At 44.3% G+C, this 16,038-nt stretch overlaps 1 protein-coding gene across 1 annotated transcript in view; it reads left to right on the forward strand.

Annotated features, from left to right (window-relative positions):
• Positions 1-11,520, forward strand: part of LOC311515334 (uncharacterized protein) — a 12,367-nt gene extending 847 nt beyond the window's left edge. Inside the window, exons 2-3 of the mRNA XM_084618325.1 lie at positions 10,007-10,391; positions 10,973-11,520. Coding sequence (XP_084474451.1) covers positions 10,010-10,391; positions 10,973-11,478 — 888 coding nt within the window. The 5' untranslated portion in view covers positions 10,007-10,009 and the 3' untranslated portion in view covers positions 11,479-11,520. The remainder of the gene's footprint in view (positions 1-10,006; positions 10,392-10,972) is intronic.
• Positions 11,521-16,038: the final 4,518 nt, after the last annotated feature.

Genomic DNA, 16,038 nt, shown 5'->3' on the forward strand with positions numbered 1-16,038 from the left:
ATGAAAAAGCATTCAGTGTTTTACAAGAAGACTTTTAATAAAAAATAGAAGTAAATAGAAATGAAGAAATCCCCCCTGTAAAATCAGGATGGTAGATACCTTACAGGGTAATTAGATTCAAAAACATAGAGAACCCCTGTAGGCAAAACCTTAAGTTACAAAAAAGACACACAGACAGAAATAGTTATTCTATTCAGCACAATTCTTTTCTCAGCCATTTAAAGAAATCATAATCTAACACATACCTAGCTAGATTACTTACTAAAAGTTCTAAGACTCCATTCCTGGTCTATCCCCAGCAAAGACAGAATATAGACAGACCCACAAACCCTTTGTTTCTCTCCCTCCTCCCAGCTTTTGAAAGTATCTTGTCTCCTCATTGGTCATTTTGGTCAGGTGCCAGCGAGGTTACCTTTAGCTTCTTAACCCTTCACAGGTGAGAGGAGCTTTCCCCTGGCCAGGAGGGATTTCAAAGAGGTTTACCCTTCCCTTTATATTTATGACAGAGGCCAAGTGGGGTGAGGAGGTCGCGTTGCAACTGCGGGGAGGGGCGGGGCAGGCCTCAAAGACCAGAATGAACCAGGATGGTCAAGTGTAGGGTGAGCTGAGCCTAGCAGGGGACAAGGGGGCTGCCAGGTCCTGCTGCCCTTTGGGCACAATGCCCCCCCCGCCCCGCCCCGCCCGGGATTGCACCACCATCGCACCAGGGAACAACCCCCAGCAGCTTCTGATATTGCCCCAACTCCATGCGCCTGTGCAAGGGGGCATGGTGCATTGTGCCCCCATGCACAGCCGATCTGCCCCAACTCCCCTAGGAGCTATGGTCTGTGTTATGTAGGAGGTCAGAGTAGATAGATACTCACAATGGTCTCTTCTGGTCTTAAAATCCCAGGGCATGAGCATCGCAGGATCTTGGTTCCAGCTTGAGCCTGGCAATTTTTGGCCTTGAGCTTCCACACTGGATTAACTAAAAAATAAGGAAGTGTCGCTCCTCTCCCTTCTTTGAAGAAATCTGGATCTTGATGTGTCCTGTCCAATAGCACTGAAAAACACATACGTGATTCCTGCCCCTTTTTGACCCTAATCCCCCAAATTCTACTGACAAATCTGCGTGCAGTGCATAGAACTTTTCAAAAAGGTCTAAGGGATTTAGACATCTTCCATTAAAATGGGCTTTAAATTAAGGAATATATGTCAAAATTCATGAGGCAGCTTTGATAATTTCAGTCAAATGCTGAGCTGCTAAAGCCACATCTATAATGTGATCATCCACATCTGCTAGGCCAGTTCCATGGCAGAATTTCAATGTAGACCTGTGCAATTTGCTTGTATCTGAAAACATTAAGATGTCAGATCTGGGTTATCTGGATACAGATTCATCTGATGTAAAAGAATGGCTACAACCTATCTATCTAGAAGGCAAAATTATGGGAATCTATGGGAGGGTCCCTCCCTCTCCACTCCCCTCCTCTGGGACACTCGTTGGGCAGTTAATACCTAGTTTAGGGGCGAGAAACGGTGCCCTGAACCCTCCCCAAGAAGAGAGAGTGCAAGACCCATCAAAGCAGTGCCGGCAATTTGCCACAAGCGGCATGATATTTTCTGTTTTGTTATCTATCCCCTTCCTAATGGTTCCTAGCATTCTGTTAGCCACTGCACATTGAGCAGATGTTTTCAGAGAACTATTCACAATGACTCCAAGATCTCTTTCTTGAATGATAACAGCTAATTTAGATCCCATCATTTTGTGTGTATTGTTAAGATTATGTTTTCCAATGTGTATTAGTTGAAATTCACTGTTGATAAATGCAATCTGCCAATTTGTTGCCCAGTCACCCAGTTTTGTGAGATCCCTTTGTAACTCTTGGGACTTAATTATCTTGAGTAGTTTAGTATCATCTGCAAACTGTGCCACCTCACTGTGTATCCCTCTCCAGATCATTTATATATACATCAATATATTGAATAGCACTGTTCCCAGTACAGATCCTTGGAGGACTCAGCTATTTACTCTCTGTTCTGTCTACTGCGAAGACCGACAGTTTATTCCAAAGGGTTGTTTCCTGTCTTTTAACCAGTTACTGATCTGGGAGAAGATCTTCCCTCTTATCCCATGACTGCTTATTTTGCTTAAGAGTCTTTAGTGAGGGACCTTTTCAAAGGCTTTCTGAAAGTTTGAATACACTGTATCCACTGGATTACCCTTGTCCCATGTTTGTTGAGCCCCTCAAAGAATTCTAAGAGATTGGTGAGGCATGATTTCCCTTTACAAAAGCCATGTTGACTCTTCCCCAACGTATTGTGATCATAGATGTGACTGATAATTCTGTTCTTCACTATAGTTTAAACCAATTTGCCTGTTACTGAAGTTAGCCTTACCAGCCTGTAGCTGCCAGGATTGCTTTTGGAGCCTTTAAAAAAAAAAACAACAGCATCACATTGGCTATCTGCCAGTCATCAGACGCTGATTTAAGCTATAGGTTACATACCACAGTAGTAGTTCTTCAATTTTGTATTTGAATTCCTTTAGAACTCTTGGATGAACACCATCTGGTCCTGATGACTTACTATTATTTAGTTTATCAATTTTTTTCCAAACCTCCTCTATTGACACCTCAATCTGGGTCAGTTCCTCAGATTTGTCACCTAAAAAGAATGGCTCAGGTGTGGGAATCTCCCTCACATCCTCTGCAGTGCATGCAAGTAATTCATTTAGCTTCTCTACAACATCCCTGTCTTCCTTTAGTGCTCTGTTAGCACCTTGATCATCCAGTGGCCCCACTTTGGCAAGTTTCCTGCATCTGATGTGCTTAAAAAAAATTGCTGTTAGCTTTTTTGTGTCTTTTGCTAGTTGATCTTTGAATTCTTTTTTGGCCTGCCTAATTATGTTTTTACACTTGACTTGCTAGAATTTATGATTCTTTCTATATGTTGATTAGGTGGGGAAATTGGCCAAGTTCTTTTCTGCAGCCTTTATTTCTGAACTTCCTGTACACAATGAATTATTTAAAGAACTGTAAATATTGGGTTTCTACTGATGTTTTTTCCCAACAATGTAATCATTTGTTAAGATGGGCCTCCTATAATATAATGGGTTGGATTATTATTTGTAGCAGTAGTTTTTCTGAGGAGTTGTATCCGTGTAGGCATTTATGCTGCAGAACGGTTCCTTGTAATGCTTTTATAGCCAGTCTGAAGCACCCTGATATGTTTATTGCTAGGCCAGGTTATATGTAATTTAGAGTGTGTTCAACCTTCATTATACAATTTTACTTTGTTTTGGTTGATTTGGGGCTTTCTTGAAACATCATGAAAGTGTCACTGCAACACAGTGTTGTAGAAAACAGCAGTACATCATAATGGGAAAAAGGGAATAATGCAATGTAGTCAAAAATGGCAGCACAACAGATTGTGGCAGCGTGGTGGGAAAATTACACTAAGTGTGCCCAAATCATTTTTGAAATAGTAGCGTGGAATCACCCAGGTGAAAATTAGGATGATTCCACAAAATGTGGGGCTAGTGGTGATATGCAGCAACGGTAACAAATTCTAAAGAGAGTCCCTTCTAGCACTGAATAAGGATTTTTATCAGAATAAATGGGAAACTTTCACAGGAACTGGATCATTAATATTGAACTCACCTGTCAGAAGAAATAAGAATGACCACTAACCTTGTTACATTCAGAGCTGAATGCAAAATCTGTCTCTGCCAAGCATTTCCATAATAGTACCCTCTAGCTTAAAGATTAATTTAAAAAAACCTCTAAGCCTGCAGAGAAGGAAAAGCAAATGAGCGATAGCATTACCAACTTTTAACTCAGAGAAGATCCTCAAATATTACAATTATGAGGCTACATAACAACGTGGAAAGACAGGATAATGAAAACACTATTATTCCTGAAGCCGTTTTCTCTTTCTGCTTCACCCCCTCTTAATCAATCATGCTCTAAGAACTGTAGGTGGGTTTGTCTTAGCCTGTCTTTTTCTCTATTTATTTTTAGGCCAGCAGCCTTCAGGACTTGTTTTAACCCTATCTAAAGTTCTTCCTCTTAACTTTCCATAAACTAAAATGTCATCCAGAGAAACTTCCACTCTCTCCCTTGTAGAATCTAGCTTATTTTTCCTTTGAATGATTTGTGACGCAGGTTGTGATATTGAATGGGAGGTGACCAAAGCAATATCTTGTTAGTGGTTTGGTTTAGATTGTCAGTGTAAAAAGACATCAGATAATTTGGCTCAGTTTATTGAAAATAGATAAATCAGCAAAATCAGAGATGTTCATACATTATGAAATATGGAGAACTGGCTTGTGGCAATTTCAGTCTGTTCCAAAGTATGCACCCAATTCTTGTTATATGTATATTCCACTAGTTTATGAAATCTAGGAAACTAATACGCCTTTCTCCCCTTTTCTTATCTAGTTTCACTCCGATTTTTCAGAGTACAGAGACATCTGCACTAACCATACACAATAACATTCCAGATATTAATTAGGGTTACCTTATTTCCCTATGCTGAATACGGAACACCTGGTACAATTACTCCAATTCAAGCAAGTTCAACGGCAATCAGTCAGAACTGTGCAGTACAAATGTTCAAATTGACTGAGTCCCTGTTAAAAAGAAATACTGTGTTTATTATAACATTAATAATTAAAAAATTATAAGTATATACTCACAAGTAAGTGGTTACTGCTCTTTAGAAATGCCTGCCCTGTCCATCTTTCTGTCCTCCACAGTGTGATGCTTCTTGTGGACTGTATTTGTCACTTGAAGCAATTTTTTGAAGGTTCTGCTTGTCTTTCAGCAGCTTGTCATAGAATGCAGTACAGTCTAGGTCAAAATTCACTCACACAAACAAAATAGCCTTCAAAGTAGAAACACTGACCATTACTGAAAGGACACATTCAACAGGAAGAAAAGGAGTACTTGTGGCACCTTAGAGACTAACCAATTTATCTGAGCATTTGTAGCTCATGAAAGCTTATGCTCAAATAAATCGGTTATTCTCTAAGGTGCCACAAGTACTCCTTTTCTTTTTGCGAATACAGACTAACACGGCTGTTACTCTAAAATGTTCAACAGGGGCTGTGGTGCCTGGCAAACACAAAACAAACTCAGCTGCCTTTGCCAGATCGGAGTATTCTACTGCCTTATTGTCCATCTCTTGAAAAACATTCCACCACCTTTCAGAAACGGGTGCTTTCTGAGTGTTCCAGTCATACGTATAACGGGACATTATTGGTTTTACATTTGCCCACTCATCAAAAAGATGGTTCTCGTCAATCGAACTTAGTGTGGGAATTTTTGTGTGGCAAGTGGCAAATGCTGCTTTGTATATTATCCCACACTGACGTGCTTCTCAACAGGGCACACTCAACCTTTTTTGTGCACTCAAAGGCAGGTTTCCAGTACTCCAAGTACTTCAGAGATGTTGACTAAAATTTCTGCACCGCATTGTAAAATTCCTTTTCCTTAATTTCCCCACCCTCAACCAAAGACTGCAACAGGATTTTTGTGTGTGATATGACAAATCTTTCTCTGAGCCTCTTCACTAAAGTATCTTGAAGGGTATGAATATGCAATGCAACTTCTGTCACCGATTAGTTGTTTTTCTCTTTTGCCTCTACTGTCTTCTGAAAGATGGCTGTTTGCTTACTAGCAAAAACAAGCCACAGTTTTGTGCAAGGGCCATTGAAGACTTTCTTCAACAGTGTTGGGCATTTGTTCTGAGAGAGAAAATATGCCATGAGCCCATCAAAAATCGACAAAATTCTGTCTAGCGCTGGTCCAAGAGAAAGGAATCGTGTGCTGCTATGCTCTAATAATTTAAAATACTTGAGATTGACAAATCAGCAGAAGTCTTTCAGTTCTTTGACATGAACAGTGTCATTTATATTTTTATAAACTTTCACGACAAAGGACTCCAAGTCAATCGGAAGACAGTGAGCTGCTGTTTGCAGACAGTTACAAATGATGTGAGCACCGCAACCAATACCAAGGATCTTTCCCTCATTTGACTTGCAGTTTTCGTCCTATGTTGTTTTTTCCAGCATGTTTAGCACCACCAAAATTTGTACTGGCATTGTCTGCGCAAAGCCCAACAAGCTTTTCACTCAATTTTTTCTCAATCAATTGATGTAGAAGTTTTGTAAGGTAGAGAAGAAAACTCAATAATTTGTGTTTACCCCATTGATTGGAAGAAAATAGCACACAAGAACAGGAAATAGCTTTTGGTCCTTTTGGTTTGATGCATCCATGCTAAGTGTGATAAATGAGCACTTCTTTAATCACACTGCAGTTCTGTTGATAATGGAGTGGATACATTCAAATTATTGCCTCAGATTTGGTGTGCATAGATGAAAACTTGGGTTGGTAAAGTTTTTTTTGTTTTTTTTTAATCAATTGCAAGGTACGATCACTAGATCTGAAGCTGTGTCCATGGCGCTCAGAATGGTAAGCAAACAGTCCCTCAGTTGCATGTATCCATCAGCTTCTATGTTTTGCTTAACAAAACATTCTGAAACACTTGGAGTTGCACACGTATTTCGTTCAGTGTCCTTTTGGTTTTTTTGTTTGAAGATGCTGAGTAATGTCACTACAGCTGCCATAAGCAATTGAAAAATGTGCTCCACACGTCTGACATATAACCTGACTGTTGTCAGCCACGGAAGAGTCTTTTTTCAAAAACTTGAATTGTTTTTGAAGGTCACCATTAAAAGAACATGCATGCTTTTGTGACCTTTCTTGAGTAAAGATTGAACTAACTTCACGTGGTTGCAGCCTTGCAATGCTTCACATCTAGCTCTGATTTGGGTTGCCCAGAGCAACTGCCGCTGCCACCGCCTATCATAAATTTGACCACGGTAAGAATGTTACTGTGAGTGCAATAAGATTTTGTTGTGTGCATGCGTTACAAAAAAGACAGTTACCTTTTTCCGTAACTGGTGTTCTTTGAGATGTGTTGCTCATGTCCACTCCACGCTCCTTTCCCACTTTCTTTCTTTCCTGTAAATGTCCTGCAAATGCTTTCAGTAGCTGGGCAGACTTCATGTATACTGTATCCTCCTCATTTATGCCCCAGAAACTCATTCTGTTAAGAAGCTTCATTTTTATTGCGCTTCTTTTTTCCTCTATGGGCATGTCCTCTTTGCTACTTCTTGCTTCATCCTTTCATTACTTCCTTGTTAGATAACTTGCATTTTTACTCATAATGCCATGCCAGTTGCACTGCCTATTCCTAAATTACCTCAGATATTCAGGGTCAAATTCTCAGCTGGTTTAAATTGATGTAGCTTCATTTAAACAAATGGATCTACAAAGATTTATACCAGCTGAGCATCTGGCCTTAAACATAATTTTTCTGAAAGTTCCTTGTTTAAAACCCAAGTTTAGATGACCTCACAATGCTTTTTATTTTTATATGGGACCCTTATAAAGGCAAGGCCTCTGCACTTTTTGGTAAAAGCATATATGTTCATTTGTTACCTTTTTGTTTTTGGAATGAAATGCTTATCAGATTTTTAAGACTAATGTCACTGTTATTTTTATCTCATTCCTCAGCAAGCACAATTGATTAATAAAAAGTGCTCAGCATCACTACCTGTTACATAAATTAATTAGCTGACCTGTACATCAATACTCTCTATATTAAACTTTGTTGTATTTTGGAATCTGGTGACGTGCTCATTCTACTCAGTCCCTTCCGTGGAGATGATCAAATTGAAAATCTTATGAGGAGCTGAATATTGGCATTTTCCTCTTATTTATGCTGGGTCAAAATGAGTCAACCTCTGACACCATGTCAGGTGACAATGTTAAAGAATCACAGAAAGAGTCAATTTCTTCCAGCACTGAACAAGACCAGTATTATCCCTAATGCTTCTGTCTCTCTCAGCTTCAATGTAGAGCTTTTGGCTAGAATTTTCTCCAATCTTAGGATTCCTGCCTGGCTTCCTGCTATAGATATAAAGAAGTAGTAGTCACATCCTTACAGGCAATGCCCCAATCATGGGCATGGGCTGAATAGTGGGTAAACTTTATTCTCCTGTTATTTTGTCTCATACATGGCATTTAGTCTCATTGTATGTCTAGCAATTCCAAAAGTTTTTGGACAGCTGTAGCAGTTTACCAGACTAAGTCCTCTGCTGTACTAGCCACCTTCAGTTCAGCTGTGCATACTTTAACCCCATTGGCTCCTTGGTTAAGCTGTGTGGTAAATGACTATGCTTGCTTGGAGATCAAAGTACCCCAGTTTTCAATCATGTATGCAGTATCCTACAGCTCAGTTTGGGCTGCTCTAAATCCTGCTCTTATGAGGAAGTAGACCAGGCTCCACTGCAGGGCAGAGCATCAAAAGCGGAGTGGGAGGTGGGCCAGTTATATAGTACCATCTGCGTCATTAAAATGTATAGAATCTAAAAAGGACAGTCTCTGAGCAAAAGAGATCACAATCTGTGTATGACAAACAGTACTGAGATAAAAGACAGAGGTAGTGGAGAGAAAGAATGGTTGAAAGTTAAAACAAATGTGTCATATTATACAGTGAACAAAACTTCAGTATTGTGCTCTTTTTAATATCATCTGAAGGAGGAAAATGAGGAATGGATGAAGGCTGAAGGGGAGTCCAGAGTAGAGTAGTCAGAAAACCCTAACTTGCTAGTACCATCTCGTAGATTCACTAGTGGCTGTGAGCCATTTCTTTTAGCAGTTAATAATATCATGGCAGGGATATGATAAATGTTAATTGAAGTTCTTTTGTTTAGTCACAGGCGACTCTATAGCTCCTTTCTGTTTTGCACAGAACATAATAAAAAGAACAATTATACATATGCCCCAGTTTTCAAGTGTGTTAAATTCATATGACTACCATATAATTAGCTGATCAGCATCCCACATACAGCTGCAGATACTGCATCACTATCAATGCTCGACTGTCATGACACAAACAAGGAAAGCTGTCCCCATTTTGCTAATCTGCATTCATGTAGTGATCAAAACACTTCTCACTGTATAAACTGCATTAATTTGACAGAATTCCTGATAAAAATGACCATTTGCTGGTTGTGATTGTGATGGTGCATCTTCCCCTCACTGGCCCATAAAGGGTTAGTAGAGCCCTAGGGAGTCTGTGCAAGAGGCAGCCAATTAGAGAGGGGCTGCGAGGAGCAGCCAATCAGGACTGGGCTGGCCCATATAAGAAGGGCTGCAGAGCAGAGTGATTTCAGTCATTCCCTGGAGCTTGAGGAGGACTGGCTGCCTTGCAGGCTGATGGTAGTGAGCACCCCAAACAGAGCAGTGCTGCAGGCAGAGACCTAAAGGCAGTTCCTGGTGGGCTGCAGGGATCTGCAGGCTGAGGCCAGGGAAAAGAAGATGCAGGGGGCTCTGGGGAGGTGGCCCAGGGAAAGGTACTGAGAGGTTGGAGGGGATGTAGCACATGGCTGCCATCTACAGGCTCCCTAGGCTGCGGACTTTGCCCTGGTCTACACTAGGACTTTAGGTTGAATTTAGCAGCGTTAAGTCTATGTAAACCTGCACCCGTCCACACGATGAAGCCCTTTATTTTGACTTAAAGGGCTCTTAAAATCGATTCCTTACTCCACCCCTGACAAGTGGATTAGCGCTTAAATCGGCCTTGCTGGGTCGAATCTGGGGTACTGTGGACACAATTTGACAGTATTGGCCTCCGGGAGCTATCCCAGAGTGCTCCATTGTGACTGCTCTGGACAGCACTCTCAACTCAGATGCACTGGCCAGGTAGACAGGAAAAGAACCGTGAACTTTTGAATCTCATTTCCTATTTGGCCAGCATGGCAAGCTGCAGGTGACCATGCAGACAGAGCTCATCAGCAGAGGTGACCATGATGGAGTCCCAGAATTGCAAAAGAGCTCCAGCATGGACTGAACGGGAGGTACGGGATCTGATTGCTGTATGGGGAGAGGAATCCGTGCTATCAGAACTCCGTTCCAGTTTTTGAAATGCCAAAACCTTTGTCAAAATCTCCCAGGGCATGAAGGACAGAGGCCATAACAGGGACCCGAAGCAGTGCCGTGTGAAACTGAAGGAGCTGAGGCAAGCCTACCAGAAAACCAGAGAGGCGAACGGCCACTCCGGGTCAGAGCCCCAAACATGCCGCTTCTATGATGAGCTGCATGCCATTTTAGGGGGTTCAGCCACCACTACCCCAGCCGTGTTTGACTCCTTCAGTGGAGATGGAGGCAACACGGAAGCAGGTTTTGGGGACGAAGAAGATGATAGCTCACAGCAAGCAAGTGGAGAAACCAGTTTTCCTGACAGCCAGGAACTGTTTCTCACCCTGGACCTGGAGCCAGTACCCCCCGAACCCACCCAAGGCTGCCTCCTGGACCCGGCAGGCAGAGAAGGGCCCTCCGGTGAGTGTACCTTTTAAAATACTATACATGGTTTAAAAGCAAGCACGTGAAAGGATTACTTTGCCCTGGCATTCGCGGCTCTCCTGGATGTACTCCCAAAGCCTTTGCAAAAGGTTTCTGGGGAGGGCAGCCTTATTGCGTCCTCCATGGTAGGACACTTTACCACTCCAGGCCAGTAACACGTACTCGGGAATCATTGTACAACAAAGCATTGCAGTGTATGTTTGCTGCCGTTCAAACAACATCCGTTCTTTATCTCTCTGTGTTATCCTCAGGAGAGTGAGATATCCTTCATGGTCACCTGGCTGAAATAGGGTGCTTTTCTTCAGGGGACACTCAGGAGCCAGTTCCTGCTGGGCTGTTTGCCTATGGCTGAACAGAAGTGTTCCCCGCTGTTAGCTACGGGGAGGGTTGAGGGGGTAGCCACGCAGTGGGAGGAGGCAAAATGCGACCTTGTAACAAAAGCACATGTGCTATGTATGTAATGTTAACAGCAAGGTTTACTCTGAAAGAGTATAGCCACTGTTTTATAAAAGGTGTCTTTTTAAATACCGCTGTCCCTTTTTTTTTTTCTCCACCAGCTACATGTGTTTCAATGATCACAGGATCTTCTCCTTCCCAGAGGCTAGTGAAGATTAGAAAGAAAAAAAAAAAAAACCGCACTCGCGATGAAATGTTCTCCGAGCTCATGCTGTCCTCCCACACTGACAGAGCACAGACGAATGCGTGGAGGCAAATAATGTCAGAGTGCAGGAAAGCACAAAATGACAGGGAGGAGAGGTGGCGGGCTGAAGACAGGGCTGAAGCTCAAATGTGGCGGCAGCGTGATGAGAGGAGGCAGGATTCAATGCTCAGGCTGCTGGAGGATCAAACCAGTGTGCTCCAGTGTATGGCTGAGCTGCAGCAAAAGCAGCTGGAGCACAGACTGCCACTACAGCCCCTATGTAACCAACCACCCTCCTCCCCAAGTTCCTTAGCCTCCACACCCAGACGCCCAAGAACGCGGTGGGGGAGCCTCCGGCCAACCAGCCACTCCACCACAGAGGATAGCCCAAAAAACAGAAGGCTGACATTCAATAAATTTTAAAGTTGTAAACTTTTAAAGTGCTGTGGGGCATTTTCCTTCCCTCCTCCACCACCTCTCCTGGGCTACCTTGGTAGTCATCCCCCTATTTGTGTGATGAATGAATAAAGAATGCATGAATGTGAAGCAACAATGACTTTATTGCCTCTGCAAGCGGTGATCGAAGGGAGGAGTGGAGGGTGGTTAGCTTACAGGGAAGTAGAGTGAACCAAGGGGTGGGGGCTTACATCAAGGAGAAACAAACAGAACTTTCACACCCTAGCCTGGCCAGTCATGAAACTGGTTTTCAAAGCTTCTCTGATGCGTTCCGCGCCCTCCTGTGCTCTTCTAATTGCCCTGGTGTCTGGCTGCATGTAACTAGCGGCCAGACGATTTGCCTCAACCTCCCACCCTGCCATAACCGTCTTCCCCCTTACTCTCACAGATATTGTGGAGCGCACAGCAAGCAGTAATAACAGTGGGAATATTGGTTTTGCTGAGGTCTAAGCGAGTCAGTAAACTGCGCCAGCGCGCCTTTAAACGTCCAAATGCACATTCTACCACCATTCTGCACTTGCTCAGCCTGCAGTTGAACAGCTCCTGACTACTGTCCAGGCTGCCTGCATACAGCTTCATGAGCCATGGCATTAAGGGGTAGGCTGGGTCCGCAGGGATAACTATAGGCATTTCAACATCCCCAACAGTTATTTTCTGGTCTGGGAATAAAGTCCCTTCCTGCAGCTTTTGCAACAGACCAGAGTTCCTGAAGATGCGATGTGCTCATGTACTTTTCCCGGCCATCCCATGTTGATGTTGGTGAAACGTCCCTTGTGATCCACCAGAGCTTTCAGCACTATTGAAAAGTACCCCTTGCGGTTTATGTACTCACCAGCTTGGTGCTCTGGTGCCAAGATAGGGATATGGGTTCCGTCTATGGCCCCACCACAGTTAGGGAATCCCATTGCAGCAAAGCCGTCCACTATGACCTGCACATTTCGCAGAGTCACTACCCTTGATATCAGCAGAACTTTGATTGTGTGGGCTACTTGCATCACAGCAGCCCCCACAGTAGATTTGCCCACTCTAAATTGATTCCCAACTGACCGGTAGCTGTCTGGCGTTGCAAGCTTCCACAGGGCTATCGCCACTCGCTTCTCAGCTGTGAGGGCTGCTCTCATCTTGGTATTCATGCACTTCAGGGCAGGGGAAAGCAAGTCACAAAGTTCCATGAAAGTGAACTTACGCATGCGAAAGTTTCGCAGCCACTGGGAATCGTCCCAGACCCACAACACTATGCGGTCCAACCAGTCTGTGCTTGTTTCCTGAGCCCAGAATCGGCGTTCCACAGCATGAACCTGCCCCATTAGCACCATGATGCATGCATTGGCAGGGCCCATGCTTTCAGAGAAATCTGTGTCTATGTCCTGGTCACTCACGTGACCGCGCTGACGTCGCCTCCTCACCCAGTATCGCTCTGGCAGGTTCTGGTGCTGGATATACTGCTGGATAATGCGTATGGTGTTTAATGTGCTCCTAATTGCCAAAGTGAGCTGAGCGGCCTCCATGCTTGCCTTGGTATGGCGTCCGCACAGAAAAAAGGCGTGGAACGATTGTCTGCCGTTGCTCTGACGGAGGGAGGGGCGACTGACGACACGGCTTACGGGGTTGGCTTCAGGGAGCTAAAATCAACAAAGGGGGTGGCTTTACATCAAGGAGTGTTTCAGGCAGGACTTCACGGAGGGTTCCAATAAGAAATGGTGCACCTAAGTTATTGTTCTTATTGGAACAAGGAGGTTAGTCTGGCCTCTGATTGATACATGGCTAGATTTACCTCACTGCACCTTCTCTGTGAGTGACTGCAGTGTGACCTAGAGGAACGAGTCTCCTAGACGGGGGAGGGGGAGGAACAAATGAGTACAAAACAAATCTGGTCTATTTCTTGTTTTGATCCACTCCATCTATCTTTTACATCTTTGGCTGGCAGCAGACGGTGCAGAAGGACTGCAAGCCATCCACATCTCATGGCTGCTCGGCAGAAGACGGTGCAGTAGGACTGCTAGCCATCCTCATCTCTTGCCTGCCTGGCAGAAGATGGTACAGTATGACTGCTAGCAATCCGTATCACCTGCCTGCTCACCATAAGATGGTTCAATAGGACTGACTGCAGGACTAAAGAGATCAAGTCACTCCAAATTTAGTACCTGCGCCCATGTCTGCCCAGGCGCTCCTGATCGACCTCACACAGGCGACCAGGAGCACCTCGGACATGACGATGACGGCTACCAGTCCTATTGCACCATCTGCTGCCACAAGGCAATGGGTTGCTGCTACTGTGTAGCAATGCAGTATTGCGTCTGCCAGCACCCAGGAGACATACGGTGACAGTGAGCTGAGCGGGCTCCATGCTTGCCGTGGTATGGCGTCTGCACAGGTAACTCAGGAAAAAAGGCGCAAAACGATTGTCTGCCCTTGCTTTCACGGAGGGAGGGAGGGAACGGGGGCCTGACGATATGTACCCAGAACCACCCGCGACAATGTTTTAGCCCCATCAGGCATTGGGATCTCAACCCAGAATTCCAATGAGCAGCGGAGACTGCGGGAACTATGGGATAGCTATCCACAGTGCAACGCTCCGGAAGTCGACTCTAGCCTCGGTACTGTGGAAGCACTCCACCGAGTTAATGCACTTAGAGCATTTGCTGTGGGGACACACACACTCGAATATATAAAACCAATTTCTAAAAAACGACTTCTATAAATTCGACCTAATTTCGTAGTGTAGACATACCCTAAGAGTAATGGGTGGGCACAGGTTCTGCCCCTCCCCTGCCTTGCCACTGAGGAAGTGGCCAGACAATTGGCTGCAGAAGCCACTGAGGGAATGTGGCTGGACAGCAGACTTTATACTGTCCCCTCGAAGGGGGAGCACAGAGTGTGTCACAGCTGGAGGGCTGTGTCATGAAGAGGATGCTGTGGTCCTGGGAGTGATGTGGGTCCCTGGAGCAGAAGTGATGGTGGTGAAATGCTGCCAGAAGAGGGTGCACTGGCTAGCAGAGCTGATCCCTGGGACATCTAGCAGGGGGTGCCGCAGTGGTGAGTGGCACCCCATCACAGTGCTGCATTGGTGAAAAAGCACTTATTTGCTGACAGTTTTTGGTGAATCCCGTGTCCGTGATAAGGAGTACTGTTGCCCACCGTCATGACCAGCTCTGTCTAGATGAAATGGACAAATAATTGGAGTTCTCTCCTTTGGGTAATTTAAATTTGTTGATGCTGTCTCCAAATCCTTAAGTTGAAATGTTCAAGGAAAGGATGTGGTCTCCTCCTTTCTTTTATATAAGATTAGATGTAAAAGAACAGCATGTTTTAAGAGCAGATCATGTTTCAAGTAAAAGTTCTTGGTTATCCCTTTGTAATTGAACAGGCAGTCAGTCAGACCAAAGGGAGATTTGTTACTATCTGTAATACTTCAATGTACAGGTAAGAAAAAGATAGATGTACAGCATTAAAGTAAGAGAAGAAAAACCATCAAGTTATTCCTTGAAAGAAACACTTGTTGCATGAAGGAAAAAGGTTGAAAAACAAATTACTACCATTACTTATAATTTGATAAGGATCAATCTGTGCATCAGCATACAAGTCCTTCTCTAGTGTGTACATAGAGATGATTCCGACACACCAATAGTAAGTTCAAGATTTTTTTTCAGTTATCCTATATCTTGGGCCTCCGTCATTTACTCATGGTATCAGAGCAAGATTTCTGCAGTTAGACACTCCACACTTCCTTCCCTCGAGGCTTACAAGACAATTCATGTTCTTTCCACACAGTCCTTCTATTCTGTTCTATTTTATGTAGGTTTTTACACCACACTCATTGCCATATGTTGCTCTTTGCTCATGGGAAGCATTGCCTTGTGATCAGGGCTTAGGTGTTTCAACCTACAGTGTGGTTATTGGTGGGGGAACACTAGGCTCTGGCTCAGGGCCCTCTGAGGGCAACAAAAGGGTCTGACACAGAGGACCACGTTAAGGCTGCCCTCCCTGGGCCACTTCCTACCTCCCTTCTATTGTCCACAATTTGCAGTCTGCACTGGAAAGCACGAAGGGGGTTAGCTCACTGTATGGTGCCTCTTCATGGCCAGGTAGCTCTCTCCTTATCGGGGCAGCAGCCGCCTTCTCTCCTGCCTTGGCTGTCTGGCCTAGTCAGTTCTGAGTCCCTTCAGGTGTGGCCCATAAACAAAACACAGGGAATTAACCCTAATAAACTGGGTTAGTTTGTGAGAGGGGTAACTGCCTCCCTCTCAGGGTCTATCAAAAGAAGGTCCTCACTTCCCTCAGAGAGGGACCTTCAGGTAGTTGTGCATGGGAGACACCCTGCCTCTCCTCATCCTTTCTTCATGAACATGCAGGTGAAGGTCCTTTCTCTTCCCTGGCCTGCCCACATGTGAGCTGGGCTACTCCTTTTTCATTCCTTCTCCAGCCTGTGCATCTCTTGCAGGTGTGGCATGGCACGGCTGGCTGAGTCTAGAGCAGCTTCTTAACCCCTTGTTGCCCAGGGTGGGGTTTGTATATCCCATCACACCA

Source organism: Lepidochelys olivacea (assembly GCF_965140295.1).
Source record: "Lepidochelys olivacea isolate rLepOli2 genome assembly, chromosome: 2".
NCBI lineage: Eukaryota > Metazoa > Chordata > Testudines > Cheloniidae > Lepidochelys > Lepidochelys olivacea.